Below are 27,255 nucleotides of genomic sequence, written 5' to 3'. Positions count from 1 at the left end.
TCCAATTCTGCATGTACACTAGCACGACTGATTACTAATCCAAATATTCTAAACATGATATTAGAAAAAAACAATTACACAAAATGTCAAGTACTTACAGCATCTGAGACGCTTAATTTGAAACGTCCACTTGCAACCTGTGGTTTAAATATATTCCCACCAGCTGCAAGAATCGGCAAAGGAATTGAAGACCGTGGTGACCAGTTCATTCCACGATTAATAGCTGAAAAGAAAGTAATCGAAATAAATAGTCGTATACATAAGTGTAAACCAGTCCCTTACTAACTACTAAGGCTTTCCACTGGCTCTACACACAACATTAAGGCCTAAATCTATTCTTGGCGTATCCCCCAAAAAGCCAGGCATTAGGCAAGTAGGTAGCCAACAATGATCATTGCTTTGCCGAGTACTCATTTGCTACCATATGTACTCATATCATAGCACCCAGTAGAAAGGTAACCTTAACTGCAGTTAGACCAAGAAATCATGTCTAACATTCCCTGGTTAGTGGATTCTCACCTTAAATTACATAAACTCTGCTGTCGTTGTCATCGATCCGAGTCATCAAGTGAACGCGGAAGTAAAATTCCATATGAAAATCCCTACCATTTCTGTCCATATTACGTTGATTTGAGCCAGAAATCTTCAGGAAATGTAGCCAACGTAAATTGATTTACTAATAGAATTAATCAATTGACTCATTTTAGGGATCATAGTTCATTAACCCTTTCAGTGCATCTACACCGCAGTGCAGTGTATGAATCCGTGATGGATTTTGCTAGTACACCGCACTGCGGTGTATTGATGTAATTAGTAATTCGTTTTTATCTCTATTGAAAGATGGCAGCACCTGTCAAACATAGTGAAATATTAGTAAATAACGATATACCACCGCGCTGCGGTGTATACGCACTATAGTGGTAATTCCGTTATTCAACATACCAGGGTGGAATTTTTAAAAATTTTCCAAAGTATCTCCAGCACTATAGGGTATTGATTAGTCAGCACTGAAAGGGTTAAAGTCCTAAAACTCGCCATAAATTTGCGATAAATTTAAGCTGAAAATGATTTCAACCATCCACCATGTTGGCTGTATATTGTTCGCGGTAAAAGACGGATCCGGACTAATTGGAAGTCTGAATCCACGATTTACGGTTGAGTTTGACGCTCGTGGTCGTCCGGTAATTTGTAGGCTTTTCAGGATGTACTTTTATCAATGGATGACAATGCTTTGCGTTATTCTTGTCGCTGTTTAGACCCGGTAATTACACAGAATTGATTCATAACAAGAGGCCCAAGGGCCTTGAAGCATTGGTAGATTATACTGTGGTATTAAGTGGTTATAATGTTTTCCATCTGCCGGCAAATCTTCTATGACGATATTGATTGGGAGGATCACAGACTTTTAAAGGTCTATTTGTCTAGTACGATTTTATTCCTGAAAATGAATTTATTTTCTGCCGAACGATTTAGCCTAGGCTATTTGTACTGTTAAACCTCATTAATGCGATTCTGATAAAAAGACGAAACTAGTTTATTCTGATGTTTTCCATCATGTCCCAGCCAAGATATTTATATCAATCAAGATTTGGATACAAAAACCCATTTTTACGCATGAACTGTTAGGCCCCACTGAATAATGAAAACAAAACCAGAACGATTTTTCTGAATGCAATTGCAAGACCCTCAGATCTCAGAGCTCCAAGCTCTGATGCATGTACACATGCAAAACGTCGCAGAGAGCGATGCCGGCGTTGGTGTCGCTGAGGCCGGCTGATGATTGTTTGTTTGTCTTTTTGTTTGTTTGGCTTTACGTACGTCGTTTGGATCTTGGTTTCCCAAGACTATTCCTATTGGATTGTTCATTTAACCTCACGACGGTACGGCCTTTGAAGTGTTGCCCACACACTGTTCGCAGCCAGCAGGACTCGAACCCACTTGTCACTCAGCATTAATAGTGGATTCAACAGCATCACGCCTTATCTCTACCGAGGCCGCTCGATTCAATTCCAAAAAACTACAGCAGCGGCAAATAACCATCGCAATATTGCAATTTACGACAAACAACACGTAAATTCAATCACTATTTTTTAACGCATGGAAAGGATAATAAAAGGTATTTTTTTTCCGGCGCACATTACAAAGCGAATCTCTGCCGAGTGCGTAAGAGGGTGCTACCGCCTTTTGCAATGTCGGTCAACTGATTGATGATACAACATGGTTGTTCTCGGCGTACTTAACAATGATATTTTCCTCCAATAAACAACTCTGGTAAAATTGAATAAAATGATTGTTGCAGTCCGTTTCCTTTTTTTACTGCTCTGACGGGTGTCCGGCTCACCGTCCGCATTGTGCAATCTGAGTTTAGTGTTTTCGGCGCGTGTCGCGTTTCTTACCCGTGTGGGTTCCTTAGTTTAGTTTTGTTGTTGCCGCAACGTTTTCGGTGAGTTGGTTGTTCTTCGTAGTTGCTACTATTAGCCCTCTCTATGGGCGTGTTGGTTTAATGTTATTAAAATTAGCGTATCGGTTTTATACTTAGTGTGACTTAATATTAGCCTCCTAGTCTAAGTGGCACATGGGGGGGCAGCACCGGTCGGTACCTGTAGCACATGAAAGTTTCTAATGTATGTTATATGTGTATCGTTTTTTTTGGTAGTTAATCTTATCTGATCGCTTCCTTATACCGAAATAAATTCAACTCAGAACGATATAGCGGCGTTGTGGTGATTTTGTCGTAGAGGTATATGTCGACGAGTGCCTCAGTCTTAGTCTACCCCTTACAATGATCTATCTTTATTGGTGAAATCGTATCATGGTGGTAGCCTACCGTTTACCGTTTCGTGTCATCATGAAATGGTTTTAACTTTAGTAAAGGCGTTCCCGCACGATCACATACGGGTTTCAGTCACGAGTAGGCTGCCGTTCCACTGCTCTAGAAATACGTATTCTGACGCTGAGAATTAATCCCAAATAATCCCATGGATACTGATAGTTGGAATAACAGTGATATCCAAACACTGTGATATTTATAAACCGGAGGTACATAATTTTATGTTTTTCTTTTCAGAAGAGTCTGTTCCCCATTCTTTACTGACAATGTCAATGCGGACATATCGCTACGCGATTGTTTTACCCGATCTCATCTACCAGATAATGAACGAGAAAAATGCGATCGAATAACTTTTTGGTCCATTAAATCAGAAATTTGGCGACGCTATGTTGTGGGGAATAATTGACACATTTTTTTTAGTAATTTTCAGCTGTTTCTAATGTTTTACATGAACGGAGTGACAATTTGAAGTTACTATGAAAATGAGAAGAGTCAGAGCTATTTTTTCGTACCACTATTTTCGATCCATTTTACTAGCATTGGCATGACGTCATAGACGTCAACCAATGCTAATAAATTACTATACGCAAATTTGAAATAGTCAGGTGCTGAGTTATATTTCTGACAGAAATGAAAATTACGTATATAAGCTGTTAGTGGTCGATTCTGAGAGGAGTTACATTTTATGAAAAAATTTTGGCTGGAAAGTGGAAAATTTACAATAATAACAATAATAATCAACAGAATTACAAGTGGGTTTCTGCTTGAGCAGCAGAAACCCTAATAAGGTCAAAAATCATGTTACAAAATCAAAAGTTGGCAAGACACTAAGTGTCTGGCCAACTTTTGATTTTGTAACATGCTTAAGTCTTAAGCATTTTTTAACAAAATGGTTTAAGATCAGAGTATACATCAATAGAACACATCATATCGTGAAATAAAAATAGGAGTTTTAACGAAAAGGAACACTATGAGAGCTCATTTACCTGCAATTTTTCAATCAGCAATAACTGATCAACAAATAGTTGAATATCTCCAGTCGGATTTAAAACTGCTTCTTGAGGAATGAGAACAGCAACACTTGGATTTCCAATTTTATTTGACATGTTCAAGACACTGGTTCCATTGATAGAAACCTCTGAAATTCTATGAGCAAAAACAGAATCATCAAAATTTTGACTAACCAAAAGATTCCACGTTTTCATTAACAAAATGGATAGGTCGATTTAGAAGCATATTATAAGCAGTGTGGCCCAACCCTTTCCAAGTAATGAGTTATAAGTTAGAGAAAACTTTTGATTTAACTTTTGAGTGCATTTTCAATGAGTAAACTCCCTGAATCATAATATGATTGTTATGTGGAATATGATCCAGGTTGCCAGGAAGGCCCGCCGTGAACTGTGCTACCTGTGTTCAAGATCTTCAACTGTCACTGGTTTAGTCTTAGACTGACTAAATTTAAGAAAGAAACAAAGGTTTCTCGTTGAATTTTCCTTGCTATTTATTCTCCACTCATTGATTAACACTTCCCCAGGCCAGAGAATTTGTTTTCCCGCTAGCATTTTTGCATGTGTTTGAGTTTTCTTAGGAAACACATCTTTAAACAAAGTGTCACATTTCTTTAGTGACAAGGCCAAAATGTACGTGTGTCTCTGACGAGCTTCAATAATGATAAAGGACCAATGGTCCACTGGCTAGATACAATCTGTGGGTAATATTCGTCAAAATACACTACCCGCTCAATATAATTTACAGAGTACAATCATGTTTTTATAATTAGCACAACGGGAAGATGGCAGAATAGATCAATTTTTGTCCTTCGTCTTGAATGCAGAATAAAAATGAATTGGATTTTATATTATTATGTTCAATAAAATGTTATTGAATTGGATGCTTTTTCAGATTAAACTTTTATTGAATTCGCAATATTCGCACATGGCACATTCGAATATCAAGATCATCTGCCCAATTTGAGATAAAGCTATTTTTCCGCACCTTGCGCAATTGTCAAGGATGAATTTTCTGTAGTGCAAATAAAAATTCCTCCAAAAACCAAACAAACTAAATATTTCACAAAAATCGATCTTGAAATACAATTTCAAAACTTAAAATATCGTTGCAAAGCAGCAATAACGGGTTTCTGCGTTACTGGTTTAAATGTCGCACTGGGAAATGTACCAAGATTTCATCAAAATCATTCTCATCAGTTAATAACACACACGGCTATTTAGAAGGAGCACAACCTACTGTTTTTATTGTATATTACGATAAATTTTATCATTTTTAACACACCAACAAGGTCAAAGCCCATAATCAAGTGCCTGTGACATACAAGTTTACGCAATTGCCACCAGGGGACTTTGAAACCACTATATATTCGGTTAAGTCATTTTGACTAGACTTAGTACATCAGTAATTTATATGTGGTAGCCCTATGCATCCACATATCCAGCACAATGTCGACCCAGGTTGCGTGCTTCTTGGAAATGGTCATATGTTATGGACAAATTAGATTAACTTTGAGGCTATATTCTAATATTCAACTCCCCCTGGTGGGGAGAACAAAACCCTAGGTAACCCCAATTCCACGTAAGGAAATGAATACTTACTGTGACAGTGATACTATTTGTCAAATATCAAATCTTTTAAGTTATAACATGTCCATATTTTCTTCAACAAGGTGCCCATGGGCACTATTAGATTCAGCGTAGAAGTTAATGAATTGAAGGAGTTAATCATATCCACTATACTAGACCATACATTGGTTTAGTAAGGTGCTCTATCAGCTTATACTTGACATAGAAGGAAATGCATGGTATGAAAGTATAAGGTAATTAGATTTTAAATGACGAACAGTTGTTTATACAAGGAAGAGAAGTTAAATACGTAACCCATTTTAATAAGGCCTAATAGATTTTGAAATGAAATACATATAATCATTACAAATTATAAGCCTCCTAATAAATTATAAGGTTTCGTTAAATCAAAAGCATCTCAGATGTCGTATTCATATTTTTGTTGCTGAAGCTGAAATCAAATCTAGCTGTTTGGGAGATGAGAAAGTATTCTAAGTTCCATACAAACTCTGTCCGGATTTTCAGGATTCAAAGCCAAGACCTAACGCTGAAAAATTGAAACCGTGTCTCTCAACTCATTGCTGAACTTAATAGTTGACACAGCCAGCCACATATCTACCTTGTACAACAATACTTTTTTTTAAAGCCATGATCAATGATATTTTAATATATCAGACCCGGCAATTTAGAAATGAACTGATAAAGTTTATAACATTTCACAACTAAACAGATTCTTTCTGTGTGGTCGGGTTTATCAAGTTTGGCTTTTTAATGAATTGTCTATCTGTTTTTACACTACAGTGCACCAGCTCGACAGGAACAATATGTACGTGTGAGCGGTATCTTATCGCCGGACAGAAGCAACGGTCAATATTCCCTCGTTGTATCATTCTATCGGCGAAGCAGCTTACACCACGCCGTATGAGAGAGGGCCCGGATTGCAGCTTCCCTACTACGTAACAGTCTCATCTTAACGCATAGGCAGGATTGTAGCATGTCAGCCACGGCTAAACGGAGTGTTCGAATTCAACTATATACTACACAATATTGGTTGACATGTATGGTGTTTTTAATGCGAATTAGAATCGTTTAAAAATCAGCTGCTTATTGATACAAAGGTTTTTTTCGTCAAAAGAGTCCCGACTATTTTCTAACAAATCTTTTTTTATTAACAGAATACCCTTTATTTTTAGCTATAAATATCCTTTTATAGTCCCGACTATTTTCTAACAAATCTTTTTTTATTAACAGAATACCCTTTTACTGCTGACAAAGGTAAACCAATAAAGACAATCCATTGAAGCGTCTTTAAAACTTCCCAAAATAACTGGATTCCACCTACTGACGGATGGACAATGGATGAAAAGTGAATGCAAAAAACCGCCAGGACTTAAGTCCTAAGTGGGCTAAAATGTACTGCATCAACGGCAAATGATGAAACCAACAAAACATAGAAATCTAGAAATATGGTGTGCAGAACTGAGGCCACTTAAGATATGCAGTTTCCTTTTCATTCTAATATCTGCTCTTGTTTAGAAGTATTGTTTTGCGGTGCTGAACTTCAGCTCTGCAAACCAATCATTATGGGAACATGGAAGTAATTGCAAATATGTGTGCTGAGGTGCTCCTCTATTAAAGCCAAGGATAACAAGGCACTGGACCAGTTCAATACCGGTATACATTTTAGCGAATGTAAAAACTCTGTGCCAACTGTTGACGTAGCGAAGGTCTAGGAGTATCAGGACAAAATACAAAATTTTGTTAGAAAGTTGCTTGTTTTTATACAAGGTATTCTCTGATCGAAAGTTCATGATCTGAAAAAAAAATGCGTCCCGTCACCTCCGTCACTAGCACCGTGGTCGTTAAAATGCCATGCCCTCCATAAGTCCTACAAAGGTTCTAATGGTGGAAAATTTTGCTTATATTGATAGTGTAAACAATGACTACAAGTATCTGAAATGCGTGGAGCAAACTGTGTCTACGTCGTTCATCTGAGAACACGCAAATAAGCCTAATAGACCGTGTTATGGTTGTTCATCAGATGCACAAGAATTTTTTGAAAATTTTTCACATTCCGGTAGATTGTTTACCCTTATCACATGTATCAGTGCACTGCAGGAATGAATAACATGAAAGGAACTTTACTTGTTTAGCAGTTTTAGACTTGCATCAACCTTTTCTCTAAGAGAGGGTGTAATACTAGCATTCTGAACTTGGCTAAGAGTTCCTCTTACATTGGCTTCAGTTTGCTCAATTTCACGAAAGGTTTCTGAAATGATAAATCATAGTCATTTTTGTTATTTTTGTGATCTAAATATAGTTGAAGAAGAATTCTATGTTGTACTAATATGATCCAAATGTTACAAACGGGATCTTTGAATTCTACTTGAGTGATAGATAATAAAACAATACGTCCAAAAAACAAGTCGCAACACACAGAGTTCCTGTCTGTTAGATAACTTTATTCGTTAAAATGATCTCAACATCTGGCCGACATCAAAAATACCAAATATATGTAGTCAAATACCAATTTCATCAAGAACGACATACCCAAAACCCGCTAGATTGTCGTTAGCGCAACAGCGTTGCTCGTAAAAATGCTATTAGGCAACTGAAATTATCACGGAAGGACGTTACACATGATGGTTTCCCATAAAAATGTGATCAAGATTGACTAATGGTGGTCATCAGCAGTTAATGCTCTCGAAAACCAATATCTTCGAGAAGCGACGTGACATTAGCTGTAATTTCCTGAGGTTCAATCTCAGTACAAAAAGTTACATGATATTCAAAGCTGGAATTATTATAGCCTAAGTTTGAAAGTTTCATCTCGAAAGAAAGTTTCCATAATGAAATTAGAATAGTTTGCGAGAATGTTTGAAGATGGCAGCACTGTCTATGAATTGCTAATTGCCGTTGAAACTCAATAATACTGTTGTCACATATACCGCCCTTCCCCAGAGTCTCAAAACTAGGAAAATTACAAATCCGTGTTTATTAGAATTTTAAGTGCAACATAAGGTCCATCAATGATATCAGACAGGAAAATTTTCTTTCATTAATACAACAACAGCATTCCTAGAAGACATTAACCTCGGATAATAATGGATGTGTCGATACAGAGTAATAAATCTTGGTTAACGGCCATTAAAAGTAGTAGAGCATCATACCAATGCACAATGGCAGATACAGTACACGCCATGGATAAAAGCCGACCAAGACAATAGAACAAAAGGTTAAGTAATCATTTTTCTTGTATGATATACAGTGCGTTTAAAATGCACAATGTCCATCTAAGATTAAAATCCACAACCAATAATAATACAATAAACATTTTTCAAAGATAGGTGAAAACAGCATAGCGCGTGTATAACACTACGATAACACTACCGAGACATTAAATACATCAAGAATAACATCATTACACATACATCATTAATTTGTTTTTTTAACACACTCAACCGCTAAGCCCCACGCAGGGCATTATGAGCGGGTTCGATTTTTCCTTTTCCCAATGGGGAGAGACCAAAGAAGAACCTTCGACCAAGAAACTCTGTCGCCACCAGGGTTTGATCCAAAAACCCTGGATTGACGAGACCAGTGATCGGCCGCTTAAACCACTTGGCCACTGCGCCTCTCATCATTACATATTGTAAATACCAATTACCGTACATAATTATAAGAAACACTATTGATCAAATATCTGATACAAGTCATTAATTTTCAACATTACTAATCCATTTCTCTTTTACTTTAAAACATTTCTTTATCACTCACTTACATTCTTAAATATCAACATAATTCCACATGTATGTACATAAATTTAATCTAAAGAAGCAGCATACATCAGAGTCGCATCAGAGGTTACTAGCACATAAGATGAAGGCTCAAACGGGTCATCCCCACCCAGCCTCTCAAAACACATCACCACCGCAAGAGCTCTGATACTGCCAAAATGCACGCCTAGAGGAATACAATATAATCCAATTTATAAGAATACTCTAAACAACTATATTTATACACTGAAGTGAAATACGCAGATATTCCATACATACAAATCATAGAAAGTGAGTACTCATTACGTCTCTTCATAGAAATGTTATTATTGTTGTTATTATCACCTATAATATCAAAAATCATCCCTCCTCCTATCAAAACCGTTCTGTTACTACTTTAACTAAAACCATCCTGTTGGTATCCCCGGGAATAGAATCTCTTTGCTTTTTCATGCAAAATTAGCAGCATTATTGATAAGAGTGATAAAATCTGCCACAATCACCAGTGGAGAGGGGGTATTTTGCAGAAAATATACCCATTCAAGCGTGTTCGGCACCCATTAGAATAGATGATTTCACTAACTTACTGCATAGAATGACCATTGATAATCTGTTTTAGTAGTAAAAGGCATTAAACTAACTGTGGAGTTGTGCGATGAAATCGCCATCTATCGTTAGAGTAAACAAGAGCCCCAAGGGGCACAATGGCCAGCCTGTCAGATTTGCTTTTTATAAATGATGTAATCTGTGGGTTATATTTATCAATATATTTATCAATATACACTCCCTGCTCAATATCATTTACATAGTAAAATCGTGTGTTAACACAGACAGCAGGAACGAATGTAATATAGAAATACTAAGTTATTGTATTGTTCAACGCCCCCTGGTGGCCATAAAAAAAACTAATGAGCTTGAAACTCACCTCGATCATAGAACATGTCATGAGCTACAACTTTCCAATTGATTATAGTAGCAAAATATGCTTAAGTATCAATTATGATGTGGAAAAACTTTTTTTCCACCAACGAATGAGTACTGATGACCTCAAGATGGCTGCCAAGTGCGTCATAATTGCCTGGTAAAAAATACCCTCTCGGATATAAAAGATCCCTTTCCAAAGAATACCCATTACAAATTGCAATGAAACATGGCGCACCATTAGAAAGCTACAGTACTCAGAATTCAGGCCAAAATTGACATTTTTGGGAACAAAAAAGGTCACAGTACGGCCATCTTGAGCCAGTTTTTGGCCTGAAGATGTGTCTAGGGTAGATACACGTATAAAACAAATATCAAGACATTACCTTGAAGCGTCTTCAAAACTTTGGAACTCTCACGAACTATCGAGATGGTTATCTCTCGACCTCAATAGCTTCAAGACCCATCTCAAAACAACTTTGTTCCATGCAGCATACCATTAACTCTCGGAAAGCGAATTGTATTTAACATTTTTTGGCAGAATAAAATTTGATTGAATTTGCAATTCGGGCACATGGCTAATTAGCATATCAAGGTCATACACCCGATTTGGTAAAACCTTTTTTTCGCGAACCTTGCGCAATTGTCAAGGATGAATTTTCTGTAGAGCAAATAAAAATTCCTCCCAAACACCAAATCAACTAAAGACTTCATAGAAATCGATCTTGAAATACAATTTTAAATCTTAAAATAAAACCTGGAAGTAAAACAGTACAGTAGACGATACCGCGGATTCACGTGAACACCTGATTTCTGTAAACGAAATGTTGGTTGTGACAAAATTGTTCAGACGGTTTTAGGTGGTAATAAGTACGGAAACGTAACGACCATGGTCGACTAAACCGATGAAATCAGGCCTATGTGATATCCAAATTTTGACTTTTTTATTCTCCAGACCTCCCTGATATAGATATAAAAATTTTGGTGGTACGAAAGTGCAATCACAGCGCCGACGGGGACAGAGCCGTGTCAGAGATCGGCGGAGTGAAAATTGAGGTGGACGAACACGAAGAAGTAGGCTATTGCGCTACTTGAATCACGAAAACTCCTGGCGCAGCCCCGACGCTTTTCGTTGATTAAGTAATACAAATATCATGCAATGGGTTTTCACAATCTACCGCTGCCGTATTTACCGGATTTCAATATCACTCCAAAATTCAAAGAAACCTCGAAATATCAAACCGGAACACTTCCGGTATATTTGTTTCAATAGATATTGATAGGATCCATCATCTTCACCCGTCAAGGGATTCGAACCCACTAAGCTAAAGCCATGCCAGAATCGGGTCGGGCCAATCACAGCGCTTGTAACAAACCACATTAGGCTTCTGTGGAATTTCCCAGTAAATGGGCCAATCAGCGAACACATAGCGAACGCGGAAGTATTGTCGCGTGTTGATACATGACGTCATGCGCAAAAGCGCCAGTAATGAAATCGCGATAATTCACGTGAACAGCTGCTGATATTTTCAGATAAACCAATCACAGGGAAGACACAACTTCCTGATTGGCTGATAAAAATTGAAATTTTCCCGATTTAACTTTCGTGAAAAATGCAGAAAACATTTTTATGAGACCCTATTTCAAAATTCTGCTCGCTACGATTCCGAGAATGGATTACGCTTAAATACGTGATTTGTTCGAATATGCCCTCACTCGGCAAGCAAAAGAGCCTTTTGTGTGGAAACCATGTCATTTAAATTCGCTCCATTTGTATAGTAATAGGCTCAGCCTACGGCTGGCCTAAAAAGCAAGACGACTGTACCAGTACGGTTTTGGCAGGAAATGAGTTAATTGCTTGAACCGGTTTCAAGTTATCTTTAACTTCCACAGCTGCTACGAACAGTGCAGACGTCGGATAGAACCTGATATAACACAATTGCGACACTAATTTAGGCTCGTCTCTATGAATTGCCAATGCGCAGCTAGGAATATTTAACGATTTCATCGACATCGCAGTCGGTATAAAACTGGCCATCGGGCAACCCAGTTATTAATGTACTGCGAGTCGTCAAAAAATTACAAGGGACAGGAAAAGCAATCACGTTGTACAAGCCAAGAATGCGTTGGTTGAGGATAATGGGATATTGAGAGAAATCCCACAATAAATTCAGCCACAACGAAAAACTGAGTAGATGAGTATATATATTTTTGCGCAACGTTTCGGGTAGAGACTATTAGCCATCATCAGGCATACTGAGAACACGAGAATATAACAAGATATCTATACAAAACCAAAACAATAGAAACAAGAGTGAGTGATTAAAATATTAAAAAGGGAATAGATTAAAGTAATGACATAACAGCTGGAAAAAAATAGTAAGCAAGGGCAAACTAGAGACAATATAGATTAAAATAATGATTAAAATAAAGACACAAACTAAAGTGATTAAAACGTGAGGACAAGCTAAGGGGTTATCAGATGAAAACAAAGAGAAGGAACATGAAAGGCGATAATCAGTGAGTGAGTGGAAACAAGCAAGCGATGTTCAAGGCAAACAATGGAGGGAATTAATATAACAGGGGGAAAAGAGAAGCGAGAAATTTGGAGATCAAAATGTTGTGGGGGAAGAAACTGTTATTCATATTAACACTATTTCCTGAGTTTTCGATAATCTAATTATTCAAGTTTTTCGTTTTGGCTGAATTATAATAACTTTTTTTCTGAAAATTAGCCGCAACATCATTCACCAACTGATCCATAATCCTAAAAATTATTCTTAACCCCCTCAATGACATTGGTTATGCGAGCATTGGCAGATGACAAATACGATGTTAGCTCATCTGAAATAGTTTTTATTTGTTTAGTATTCAATTTCGCCTTGTTTACCACATCAGTGATGTGTTTTGAGAGCATAGCAAGATCCTCATCAGTCACACGACCGAAGAGGTTCTCCTTGAACTTTCCCATGAATGTGGCTAAGGCTCCTTTCGGGCGTTTTGACTTTCTGCTTTTATTATAGTAACTGAAATCAGATCTCCTAGGTATTAATACCTTTGACGATCTGGCCAACCAATCAATTACAGTGGTTCCTTATAGAGGCCATCAATTCACTACCAACTTATCAAAATTCATCTCCGCTTTTATGAAAATCGCAGTCCTGGATCAAAGCCTTATATTTGGGTAATTGTAAAATAGGGACCACAAAAGTATGCTTCGACGTGCTTGTGGCGTTGACCACCACACCGATTTCTTGAAATAAAATGCCATATCCTGGCCGTATTACGGTGTCAGTCGCCAATGATCCCTGGATAAGGATCATTAGGACGAGTGTTGTCCCTGAAAAAGTACAGGACACATTGTGAGTTTAACTTTCATCAATGGAAAATCATGTTACTTCATATATCTCCAAGGGCATTTTATCAATGAAACTATCTTCGAACTACCGAGTGCAATCTTTCATGCCATAATCCTTCCATTTTACTAAAAATTTTTCATTTCCCCCCTTATTAAAGCGCGATTTTAAAATCTTTTCTACCGTATAAATATCTTCATCGAATCATCGAATCAGACTGATTCCTTTTATCCATCCTGGGATGATGTAAAAATTCGTTCTTATCTGATGACAAAGCAACGGACCCGTCCCGTGGGTCAACATACAATTTAATTTGATTGCAATGAAATATTTTTGGGAAAATCATTGATCTTTCTCATATGAACGAGTTTATAATTCACCGGCGAAGTCTGCTGTAATGTCTTATAAGCTCCTAAACAGTGGTGCAAAAATTTCTCACAACGCTCTTTCGGTAAGGGAAGACTTTAAAGCCAAAATAATTGACCGACTTAAAAATCAGGTTCCTTACTACCCCAATCATAATAGCCTTTCATTTGCGCTTACGCTTTTTTTAATATTCTGCCTGGCTATCTCGTGAATGACCTTTATTTTGCCGACTACATGATCATAATATTCTTTAAAAGAACCCATTAAATCAGATGTAGAAGAGAGCAAGGTCATATCGATCAGTAAAACTGATTTCCTACTATAAATCAATTCAAATGGTGAATACCCAGTAGATTCACAAATAGAGGCATTAGAGCGAACGTAATTCTAGGAAGTAAATCTGGCCAATCTCTTTGATGCGTATCCGTATATTGACACAGACTATTGCAAATATTTTTGTTCCTTCGCTCACCTAGTCCATCTACTTGGGGATGATACGCAGATATCCTGACTTAAGTCGCATTGGATAATTTGCATAATTCAAGTAATGATTTTGCAACTATGTTTTAAAACACGAATGTACGCAAACTATTTTATCAAATATGACTCTAACATCGATTTCTTTTAACGCAAATGTGTGTGTGTCCATCCGGTTGAATATTCAGTAGTCCTACAAACTAATACTGGTACCCTTCATATGATTCTTAAAGGGCCTTGATCCATAGCTATTCTATCAATAGGTCCACCTACTTTGATGGGAATCAATGGCCCTTTAACTTAATTTGGAGGTTTTTATTCCTCGTAGCACAATCTTCACAACTTTTAACCCAATATTCTACTGATACTTTCCCAAATTATGTCTGTCTTGCTGGGTCGAAATTCAAGCATGGCGGAGCATAGTAGATGAGCGCCGAGTGCGCGAGGCCATTTGACGAACGGGCCCAGGGGACACACCCCTGGAAAAATTTTATATTTCTAGGTGCTCAGATGCGTTTTCCCACCATTTTGGGACCGTAATAAACTAGTTTAAATTCGGTAATTTTTATCTAGCAGCGATCGTCAGTTTGCTCGAGGCACTTTTCTGCCGCATATCGGTAGGCTTACGTTAATAGTTCCATGTGCTCATATCTATTAATAAATTTCAATTTTATCATTAAAGCTTAGGAAGCATTCATCAATTTCGATTTCCAAAATATTTTGGTGAGCTCGATAAGTTATGATGATAAAGTTTTTAATCTCAAGTTGCACAGTGAAAAAGCCTTTCATCTGGAAACCATCTGGTCAATCTAATTCGCTCCATTTGTATAGAAATAGGCTCAGTGTATGGCTGGCCTAAAAATCAAAATCACTTCCCGATGATGTTATTCTTACATTATCTTGTTTATTTCATCAACTCACAGCGGCAAGATAATACAATCGCATGTGTCAGCGCAAGCACCTCGTGTGTGCTATCTATGTATAGTACATTTGTATGCACGCAGTCAGCATTCAGTGATGATAGTCTGAACAGCACTCTCATACATCAGCGGCAAAGTTTAATGAAATCCATGTCAGAATTAAAGAAAAATGCCTTCTCGAAAGCGATTACCGTATATAAGCGACTTAATTTTTCGAACTTATCACTTCAGCACTGTGACTAGTAACAACCAATCATAGCGTAGTTTCCCATAGTTACGTCAAAAGCGCTGGCATTCCCAAATAAATTGCCCATGGGCAAAGTGTGGTTTACCTTGAAAGCTAGAGGTTGTTTGGAGTAAGGGCATTGCTTGAAAAATCTTTTTAATTCGTGACTTCAAAGTTCCACAAGTTTATATTGTATTTTATCTTTCTTTAAGAATTATTTTGCAGTCAAATAAGACCAAAGATATACATTTGGTTACGGTCCACGTCCAAAAGTTTGTAGGGTGCCGGTAGGCGTGGCAGGAAAATTATTTTATATTTTCCAAATATAATTGTCAGTAACACCGACTCAAATTTTCAGGATGAGTCGGTAGGTAAGAAAAAATTTTTGGGCAAAAAAAAACAAACAATATCACCTTTTTACATGGAAACAATATCGCAAAAATCATCTACGTTGTGTACGGGAAATTTGTCTAATAGCGTAGATTTCGAGAATTATTCGAAAATTATAACTTCGTCCAGAGCGTCATTTCTGTGTTAAAAATGAAACAGTACATTGAATATGTGTGCGGTTTTACGTTACCAGCTTTGATAGTCACTATGAGAATGAATGGCAGCTTATTGGAACACTGCCAGTTTCCTGGAAAACTTAAATTAGGCCACATTGACAAGGCATGTTTTCAGACGATGCACACTTGAATTCAAACATATATAATACGTAGCTCATACGAAATAAAATTTATTTCAATGAATCCCAGAAAAAAGTTTTCACTCGGTACTTTTGAAGTCGGGTCGGTCGGGTTACGGCAAACAGACCATTAATATGGGATGGCCTAAAATTCAATATGATGTCACATATTAGAGGGTGGCTGAATATTATCAAAGGGTGTGTGCGGTTTTACGTTACCAGCTTTGATAGTCACTATGAGAATGAATGGCAGCTTATTGGAACACTGCCAGTTTCCTGGAAAACTTAAATTAGGCCACATTGACAAGGCATGTTTTCAGACGATGCACACTTGAATTCAAACATATATAATACGTAGCTCATACGAAATAAAATTTATTTCAATGAATCCCAGAAAAAAGTTTTCACTCGGTACTTTTGAAGTCGGGTCGGTCGGGTTACGGCAAACAGACCATTAATATGGGATGGCCTAAAATTCAATATGATGTCACATATTAGAGGGTGGCTGAATATTATCAAACAGAAAACACAGCGCTCATCTTCTGCTACGATTATTCAGCCTATTTTTATGTCAAACGCGCACGCGTTACAGCATCACCTTAAGTAGTGTACTGTACGAGCTTGTGTGTGTGTCGTGTAGCACTCTGCGCGCACAGGTGGAGGCCTCGTGTAAGTGAATGTTCGCTTGCACTTCAATGTCAATCAAAACAATCACCGGGTATTAAAATGATACAAAACCTATGGCGGATGTGTGAAATAATTACATCCTCACCTGCAATGAGCATTTAAAATTCGCACGTATACGGCACCTAGTCCAATGAAACGTACGCCATTCTATGGCTTTCCCATAATTATTTTAGTAGCGCCAGAATTCCCCGTATATCCCAAAAACAGCCAATCCCATTCGCTCATAGAGACGACGCCCCCCAATCGAGAGCTAAGAATTTTCCCGCCAAAAACAGTTTTTTGTAGAATTTTAACTCAGTTGACCATGTCATCGACCAAGAACCAATGAAACAAATGCTCAAATAAAAAAACGTACCGCAATTTTACATTACAACATGAAGTCATTTGAACAGGATAACAAAGTGGTCATTCACTACGTGAACTGACCATAAAATTGAAGCTGTTGGTTTGTTTATTTAGCGTGCGCTGAGCGCAGCAGTGTGACCTTTGTTGGCATTGATTTCTTTTATTTTTCCCGGGGAAATTGATGAAAACGTTCACCCCATTTGCCCATAAATGATGCACCATTTTCATCCAGATAGTAATCTGGGCTAGATGTAATGATCTTTTGAGCATATCCATCAATAATTGGTAATTCTTCAATCAATAATTTATCATGGGATGAAAATCATCATCTTCCATTTGCGGGTTATATTTGCATCTACAGTGCCCTTAGGGTATATCTCATCTCTTTGAGGTATCTCCTCATTACCACCATCTGCATTATTTTCCTCATTATCATGACTATTTTCAGTAGTCTCTAAAGCACAGAGACCATTAGTTTCTACTTGTAGGTTCATTCCGTTCATTCCCTTGTTTATATTATTTTATTCCGTGTTCATTTTGATTTATACCAATGGGCTGCGTTTTGCAAAGCGGGGATAAGCCCTATCCCGGAGTATCACCAGGATAAAACATCAAAATAGCCTTTTCAAGTTGAAATGCTTGTCATCAGAAAATGTATCCATTGCGACTTATAGAAGTAGCTTTGTACAGAGACATAGGAAGAAAATATCTTTTTGATAGTTACATGGTGATTGATCATGACAATAATATATCTAATTTAGTTTTATAATTGAAGAAAGGGCACCTAGCAAAAACTCCTGTGAACCACATGGTTTTTCAAAGCCTTTGGAATTGACTGGTGCACGCATTGAAGGACACTATACTAGGCGATTCAACAAAATCATTGTTAAAATCACTTGGTGTGTCATGGTCGAGATATTTTGAGCGGCAGTTCTATTTTTAAAATTACCCTTTTTCACTGTGAACAGGGGCATTTTCCTATTGAAAGAGGACAGATCTTAGATATGAAGTGCCAAGGTACTTGAATTAATAATTTCAGAATGGATTTTCATTTTCTAAAAAACATGCAAATTTTATCTTTATTTCGAAAAATGTTTACCCAAATTTTTTGACAGTGACATTGAAGGGCAATTTGAAAATTCTAGATAGGTTCGCTGGCTACCTCCGATTCAGACAGTTGACTGAATCGCCCAGTGTCCCAGTGGACCCGAACATAGGCGAAATGAAGGAACAACCCGACACAAGAAACTCTGAACCGGAACGGTAGGATGAATAGAATTGAATAATGGAAAGGATTCTCGGCAAAGAAAATCTCACCGTAGTGGAACAACGCTGGGCCAATCCCCGCAATCCAAATGTTATCCAACGCAGAAAAACTTCTACTTCCTGATTCGTCGAAAACCACATGCGGATGAGTCCGTCGACATAAATGACATAAACGCGCCAAGAATTATATGAGCGTGCTTACCGTGGCGCCAACGGCTGGTGGTAGTAGGTCAAGCTGAATTTCGGGTGGTTATATCAGCAAGCTTAAGTTACTGGCTAGGAGCCAGTTGCTCAAAAGTTGGGTTAAGATAACCAGTGGATAGATACCATAGAAACAATGAACTTTTAATTGTCACTTTGTCAACTATCCACTGGTTAACTCAAACCAACCTTTGAGCAAATGGCCCCAGGATGCTTTGCAGGGAATGTATATGAAGGGAACACAGTGCATCATCTTCTGCATTTATAGTTTAGATGATTATTCATGATAAAATTACAATTACTTCAATATAGCTGCAAAGCAGCGATAACAGGTTTTCTGCACAGTCTTAGAATCCTGTTCTACAGTTAACACAGTTTTATAAGATGTAGATTGACAAACAGTCACCTACTCGAAACCAAGGATAACTGGACCAGATGGTCCTATTTGACTCTGGAAAATCGACTGTTAGGCCATTATTAGGGTTTTCTGTTTCTTCACAGAAAACCCTATTGAGATTCACGTGATTATTATTAGGGTTTCCGCTACCACGGCAGAAACCCTATTGGATTCCTGCTGATTATTATTTTAACATATTTTCCACTGAGTTTCGTCACATAAAAATCATCTTCTATTAGATTTGACTACTAACAACTTTGAAACGAAATGTTAAACTCTGATAATAATATAACAGTCTCTTTCTGCACGTAGTTTCTATGGATGTTCTGTGCTTCCTATTTTAAACTTGAAGTTACTTAAAGATTACACCGGTGGAAATAGCAATCATCAATCATGGCGCGCATACTGGCGCGAATCTGAAAGTTTGTGACGTCATTTCATAAATAAATAAAGAAGGAATGCTCCGAGAATCGAGAATATCCAAATCACAGGTTAATGTGAATAACTGGGGTTCGACCATTCACAACTTAAAAATGTACTTCCTTGTTTGTGAAGTAAGTTTATTCATGCTGTTATTAAAAGCAGTTCCTTTTAAACATTCTATAATAGTATAGCTTTGTGGATATCAATACTTCGAAAAATCAACAGCGGTTTATTTATTTACTGTACCGGTACGCGTTTTCTTAATTGAATTGAATTGGTCCGGGTCATACTAGTTAGCGTCAGAAAATATCAGCGTCGGTGATACCTTGTTATCGCCGATATTAAACAGTCTAAAGTCAGTTCATACATCACATACATTACAAATTGGAGGTCCCTTGTACATGTACATCACATCGTGACGCAGCGGCGATGGTAATGTCATAGAAGAACAAAGTGAGTTGAAAATACCTACCCACTGCACCGATAAAGAATGATTGCTAGCCAGAGACCAGTGACAGTCAGTAATGGGGAGTGATGGTACCGTTCGTGATTGTTTTTATAATGGTTATTGGACGTCAATTTCATATGTGAATTGTAGTCCCCATCTTATCGCTTGACTAATCAGACTGACTTGTCACTCCTCTACTAATAGTAACACTATAGCCTAAGGCCTTCCCTCCTACATAGTTTACCCTATAGGCCAAATTTGTGCTTTGGGCCAAATTCGGTTTTCTTATCTAGTCGACTTTTTTTCGGAACTAATAATAACCGAATATGCACTTAAACTGTCACTGTTATTCCCCGAAAACCTGGCACATTAGTACTTTGGGCATAGTAGCACATGTGGGTCAACATATCCATGTTGTGAGTTGACCCCTAGGTGGCACTCTTTCAAAAAAAATGAATGTAACAAACTGATTTCGGGTGAAATCTTTGCTCGCATCCCTGAACGACATTCTATCTAGAAAGGCAGAAACCCGTTATCGCTGCTTGCAGCTATATTTAGGGTTTCTGCTGCCTTCGCAGAAACCCTATTGTATTCCTGCTGATTGTTATTATTATTATTAGGGTTTCTGCTGCCTTCGCAGAAACCCTATTGTATTCCTGCTGATTATTATTATTATTATTATTATTATTATTATTATCATTACTATTATTATTATATTCTTTTTCACACTGGATCTTACTGAAAGGATATAAACAACTGCAAATTACTTTCACTGTCGGTGAAACCATTCGGTATCACAAGTACTACGCTGCATTGACAAATAATGTACATGATATTAATCAGAATTGCATTGTTTACTCATTGTGAGCCTCTAAACATCGAAATTTAAGCCCGATTCAAACAGTAACCATCTACGTATGTGTATTGCCTACGTGTCATTCCCACAGCGCGTCAGTGTCCCTATAAGCAGTGATAGAGCTGGTGTACTAGATCTGTAGTTTTTTAGTATCTATATATATTTGTGGCGCACTGAATGGGGTCAGTCTCGAGTGAACGCAACTGAGGAATTTTTGTGCCACATATACAAGCAATAGCATCCTTGCAGTAACTTCCCTGGATAGAGCTAATGAATGCAGCTACGGTATTTATACACGAGAGCCTGGATGGCTATATTCTGTTAGCATTACAATATTCCTTGACGGATTTACTTGAAACTTTTGTGAGATGTACGGATCACAGGTACCTTGAGGTAAGTCGAAGGGATCTTTGATTGGGGACCCCGTTCACCCACCAGGGGGCGTTTTGCTTTTGAAAATTCTGACATCGAAAAGTTACTGTGTGAGAAAAATGTTTGTCTTTGAGTTTTCAGCTTCGGCCGAGCACGAAAGTTGTTCATAACAGCCTGGACGCTAAAAAAGTCATTGGCACGCCTTATCAGCGATTAACCGTTTGGGCTCTTCAGGCTCGAAAATGGCCCCCCAAATTTTTCAAAGAGATTTTTGCTCCTAGCTCCTTAACCGGTGGAGATAGAATTGTGGTTGCAACGAGTGACCAGTAGCCCTTGCGAAGACGCTTGTATTGAAGTATGGTATAACTATGTAGCTCATATGGTTCGCCAGTAGCGCCACCTATAAGACGCTGGAATACGCATTTTCATCTATATCGACTAAGGGTATCAATGGATTTCTATAAAAATTGATACACATGTACCTGGTTACTAAACGAAACGAACCCCTCATATGATTAGTTCCAATTTTATCCACTAGGGGGCATAAATTTTAAAAAATCGATTTCAACATCCATTTTTCGCATTTAATGCGAAAACCAAAAGCGTCAATAAATAAATTTTGAATTGATCAAGTTTAAATCAAGGTCGTTAAGTCGCGGGTGGCTACTAGAATAACGTTCGTCTCAGAGAGAAAACAAACGACAGAAAAGTATCAGGTGATTATCGATAGCCTACTACGGAACACACAGTTGACAAACAGTGTTAGGCCTGTGCCGGTTGGTACGTACTGGGACTAAAATATACTAGTTGGTCAGTTGGTTCGGTTGTGAAGTGTGCAACCTAAGAAAGCCTACTGGTATTTATTTGTCTATAGGCCTGTTACATAGTAGCCAACACCATTTTAAGTATGAAGTTGTTACCCGTACGTGACTGTACGGTGATCTCCACAGGTTAACCGTTTCCCTACTAACACCGTACGTGAGTTCCTAGTAGCCAATACCATTTTAAGTATGAAATTGTTACCCGTACGTGACTGTACGGTGATATCCACAGGTTTACCGTACATGAGTTCCCTACAAACGCCGTACGTGAGTTCCTATAATCTGCAAACGCGCATACGTGAAAGAATAGAGTTTGGGTTAGGTGAGGCTAGGCTATTTGTAAATCAAATTTCATCCACCCTGCAGTTACGTTCTGTGGCACAGTGGGTAAATCACTGGACTACTACTGGATTTTTTTTTCGTTTGGTTTCGAATCCCAATATTGCAAGTCTGAGCGTCAACGTACTCACATACGGCTATCCTGTAGAAATCACCGTAAGTCACATACAGGTAACAACAGCGTTTTAAGTATTAAGTGAGTGCGATAAACCTACCATGCCTATGTACTACAAACACAACTTTTTCCCTCTCGTCGGCCTTACAGTGATGTTACTATAACTGGTGCCATTATATCATGGGTAGGATTTGGTCAGGACTAGCCTAAAGTCTAATATGCAAAGCCCAATGACCACCAAACTCACTTAATTCATAGAACACGTTATGAGCTACAACTTTGCAATTGATCATGGAAACAAAATATGTCTAGGTACCAATGTTATAAGGAAATATTAAGCTATTCTACTTTTCAACGCCCCCTGGTGATATATATGGAATAACTAATGATCTTGAAACTCACCACAATCATTGAAAATGTCATGAGCTACAACTTTTCAATTGATTGTGGTACAAAATATGCTTGGGTACAAATATAGCATAGAAATACTAAGTAATTGCATCGTTCAATGCCCCCAGGTGGCCAAGTACAAAAACTTATGACCTTGAAACTCATAATCATAGAACGAGTTATGGGCTACATCTTTCCAATTGATTATGTAACAAAATATGCTTAGGTATCAATATAATGTACTTTTTTGACGCCTTATAAAATGTTACCATTATGAAACCTAAACAATGTTAACCATTCAGCGTTATTTTACAAATGACAACCCTAAATCGATGTGCAAAACGTCACAGGTCTATGTGAACACATACAATCTATTTAGCAAAATATTATTGACAAAGCTGTAGCATGTCTTTCTGTGATTATATAATGAGCTCTATTTGAACGCTGAAATGTTATATTGCATTGAATATCATTAGAAGACGTATTGTAATAGAAATGGATGTATGATTATATCAGAAGCGGCAGACAAAAATCGAAATAAGTAAATCGGATTATTCGGTCAAAATGACGGATGTACACACGATTTGGAAGTCTGATATAAAAGAAAGACCCTGCCATGGGAATGCTGGTGGAATGACGAAGCTATCTACGATCTGTGTAGGGCCGACGTGAATTTCATCGGCGGCTACAAGCCGTCAATATAAAAATGTGTACACATATATTTTCAATATTGAAATGTTTTAGTAAATATGTTCGATATTAGGGGTATGCAGGTTTCATGAGATTAGCAATATAATTCAATTCAATTCAATTCTTTATTGATCCTTGTTACATTCCCAAATTTTGAAATAAGAAAATACAACATACAAAACACATGCGTAATTCATACAGAATAACATAAACAAGTTTTTTTTAAATGACATTAAGAGAGTATGATATCGAGTAACTGCTAACCCTGAACCAGCCGGCTGGCTAGGCCACACACGGCTCCTAAGTAGATCGCAGACATCAAAGGAGCCTTTTCCTCAACCATGGAGGCAATGGAGTTGCACAGACCAGCTTAGAGGCAAAAGTGAATGAAGTCGGTCGCAAGTTATCAATTATTGACAATTCTCAATAGAAAACCACTACTCGGTCGAGAAGACCTCCGTATCACCTACCAAATCGCCAAATCTCATAATTCCCCAAATTTCTCAAAACTTCCATTTCAAATTTGCAATTCCACATTAGCTTATCCCCAAAATTCTACATTTTTTTCGCAGGCGTCAAATAATTTATTAGGACTAATTTTCTTGTTCCACCTATAAATGAATACTGATGACACCAAGATGGCCCCCAATTGCATCATAATTGGCTGATAAAAAATACCTGTCTCAGGTATAAAAGATCTCTTTTCAAAGAATACCCATCACAAATTGCAATGAAAAATGGCAAACCATTAGGAAGTTACAGAACTCAGAATTCAGGCCAAATTGACATTTTTGGGCACAAAAAGGTCACAGGACAGCCATCTTAATTTTTCTCATGCTGATGGGCCCTTAAGGGATACAAATATATCTAAAAGATCAAGGTTATTGATAAAGGCGTCTTCAAAATTTCCCTCGAAAACTTCAAAAATGTGTAAAAAGTGCTGAATTTGGCGAACAACAATGGCTGCCAGTCGGCCATCTTGAATCTGAGAGAGCCAATTTTTGGGCTGAAGATGTGTCTAGGGTAGATACATGTATAAACCAAATATCAAGACATTACCTTGAAGTGTCTTCAAAACTTCCCAAAATAACTGGATTCCGTCTATGGACAGACACACGAACAGACGACAAGTGAACGCAATAGCCCGCTGGGACTTAAGTCCCAAGTGGGCTAAAAACAAGAATTTTAATCTAATGCTATCAACCAAACTTTCAACCAACCTATCATTTCCAATCTCAACCTATCATTTCCAATCTCATCATATACTCATGCTTTAATTGCTTATGTCTTACTTTTCAGAAATAAATTTCTAATTAACTTATTAATATCAATTATCTATAAATATGACTAAAATGTGCATTCGGTATGTCAAATCTAGTGTACTGGCTATAAGAATAACATGTACAATATCAATAAATTCACATATTTGCTTAGTCATCCGCATATTTCCTTCTGGCATTTTAACCTATGGTATGATTTTTCCTCTGGCATTTTTACCACTGGCACGATTATCTGGATTCGGCCTAAAAAGTGCCGATTTTGGCAAACAACAATGGCCACCAGTAAGCCACCTTGACTCTGATTAGGCTAGTTTTTGGGCCAAAGATGAGGGTATAAACCAAAGATCAAGACAATCCATAGAATCACTGGATTCCTTTGGATGGACGAATGAACAAAATGAACAAAAATGGAACAAAAGTGAATGAAATCGCCTGCTGGGATGAGCTCCAAAGAGGGCTTAGAATATTTCACATATATCAATTGATAAAGAAAAGCTCACAGGCATAATTACCTGACTCATCCATGATTGCAATATGTAGCATCGCACGTATTGTACGTTTTTCAATCATGCTTTTCAGCAATTCACATGTTTTATCGATAACAGCTGTAAATTCTGGAGCATGTTTATTATCACTCATTTTCTGCAGACACTTGTGGGAACAAGACAACAACCATTTGATAAAATGCAAGAGCGTCTTCGATAAATTCATGGCATCTTCAGTATTTCCATAGTGACTACAAAATCAATAATAGTGATGATTACAGTAATAAATGACCAGTATATTATCAGTAATGACTAACCTACCATGCTCGTTTTACATAGTCCGCCACAAGATCCATCAAACTTTTAACACAGTATGGTTTATTTACGTCATCATATTTCATGATTCCTTGTAAACTCGATGTGAATGTTATCACTTGAGAACTAATGGCATTCTTCAAATATGATAACATCAAGGCATTCGGAGTTTTACCAACAAGTGCTTGTTCCAATATGATATCTATAAAAGTGAAATAAGAGTTAATAATTTTCAGGCATACCTTTAATGCCCAAAAATTAAATTAACTACATTGTAATACAATAGTGTTACAGCAATCTTGTTTTACACCATTTATGATATTCTACACAGAGCTGAAGCCAGTTGCTCAAAGGTTGGTTTGAGTTAACCAGTGGATAGTTGACATAGTGACAATTAAAAGGTCTCTATGGTATCTATCCAGTGGTTATCTTTAACCAACTTTTGAGCAACTGGCTCCAGGGCTGGCAGAAGCAAGTTGTTATGGGTCCATTGCCAAGCGCAGTATGATGTTTGTGTTGACAGTTTAACTGTAATTAAAAGAGCCCCAAGGGGCTTGAAACTCACCACAATCATAGAACATGTCAGCAGCTACGATTTTGTAATTGATTGTGATAACAAAATATGCATCGTTACCTAATTGATATGAAAATACTAAGTTATTCTACGATTCAATGCCCCCTGGTGACCATATTCAAAACCGAATGACCTTGAAACTCAACACAATCATGGAACATGTCATGACCTACGACTTTGCAATTGATCATGGTAACAAAATGTGCCTAGGTACCAATATAATAAGGAAATACTAAGTTATTGTACTATTCAACGCCCCTTGTGACCACATAGAATAACTATGTCCTTAAAACTCACCACAATCATAGACCATGTCATGAGCTACAACTTGATTGTGGTAACAAAATTTGCATTGGAACAAATATAATATAGAAATATTAAGATATTGTATTATTCCACGCCCCCTGGTGGCCAATCACCTTAAAACTCACCACAATCATAGAACACGTTATAAGCTACAACTTTCTAATTCATTGTCGTAACAAAATATACTTAGGTAGGCCTATCAATATAATGTGGGAAAACTTTTTCCCACCTACGAATCAGTACTGATGACACCAAGATGGCCGCAAATTGCGTCATAATTGGCTGATCAAAAATACCTGTCTCAGGTATTAAACATCCATTTCCAAAGAATACCCATCAGCAATTGCAATGAGAAATGGAAAACCAGTAGGAAGCTACAGGACTAAGAATTCGGACCAAAATTGATATTTTTGGGCACTTAAAAGGTCATAGGACGGCCATTTGAGAACGATCAACCCAATTTTTGTTATGCTGATGAGCCCTGGGGGATAGAAATATATACAAAAGATCGAGGTAATTGATCAGTGTCTTCAAAATTTCCCCAAAAAGTTCAAAAACATGTAAAAAGTGCTGATTTTGGCGAACAACAATGGCTGCCAGTCGACCATCTTGATTCTGACAGGGCCAGTTTTTGGGCTGAAGATGTGTCTAGGGTAGATACATGTGTAACCCAAATATCAAGACATTACATTGAAGCGTCTTCAAAACTTCCCAAAATAACTGGATTCCGTCTACGGACGGACGAACGAAAAGTGAACGCAATAGCTCGCTGGGACTAAAGTCCCAAGTGGGCTAAAAACAGCAAGGTCTCA

General features: G+C 37.6%; 1 protein-coding gene across 3 annotated transcripts in view; it reads right to left on the bottom strand.

Moving 5' to 3' along the window:
- Positions 1 to 27,255, bottom strand: part of LOC141909388 (mediator of RNA polymerase II transcription subunit 24-like) — a 123,700-nt gene that overhangs the window by 76,342 nt on the left and 20,103 nt on the right. For all 3 annotated transcript variants that reach the window (XM_074799842.1, XM_074799843.1, XM_074799844.1), the window contains exons 3-6: positions 25,570 to 25,765; positions 25,276 to 25,499; positions 7,552 to 7,675; positions 3,817 to 3,976 (exon numbers count right to left, since the gene is read on the bottom strand). In XM_074799842.1, the coding sequence (XP_074655943.1) occupies positions 3,817 to 3,976; positions 7,552 to 7,675; positions 25,276 to 25,499; positions 25,570 to 25,765 (704 nt within the window). The remainder of the gene's footprint in view (positions 1 to 3,816; positions 3,977 to 7,551; positions 7,676 to 25,275; positions 25,500 to 25,569; positions 25,766 to 27,255) is intronic.

The sequence above is a fragment of the Tubulanus polymorphus genome, chromosome 7 (genome assembly GCF_964204645.1).
Source record: "Tubulanus polymorphus chromosome 7, tnTubPoly1.2, whole genome shotgun sequence".
Lineage (NCBI taxonomy): Eukaryota > Metazoa > Nemertea > Palaeonemertea > Tubulaniformes > Tubulanidae > Tubulanus > Tubulanus polymorphus.
Note: the sequence above shows the minus strand (reverse complement) of the source record. Positions and strands in the feature narration are given on the sequence as shown.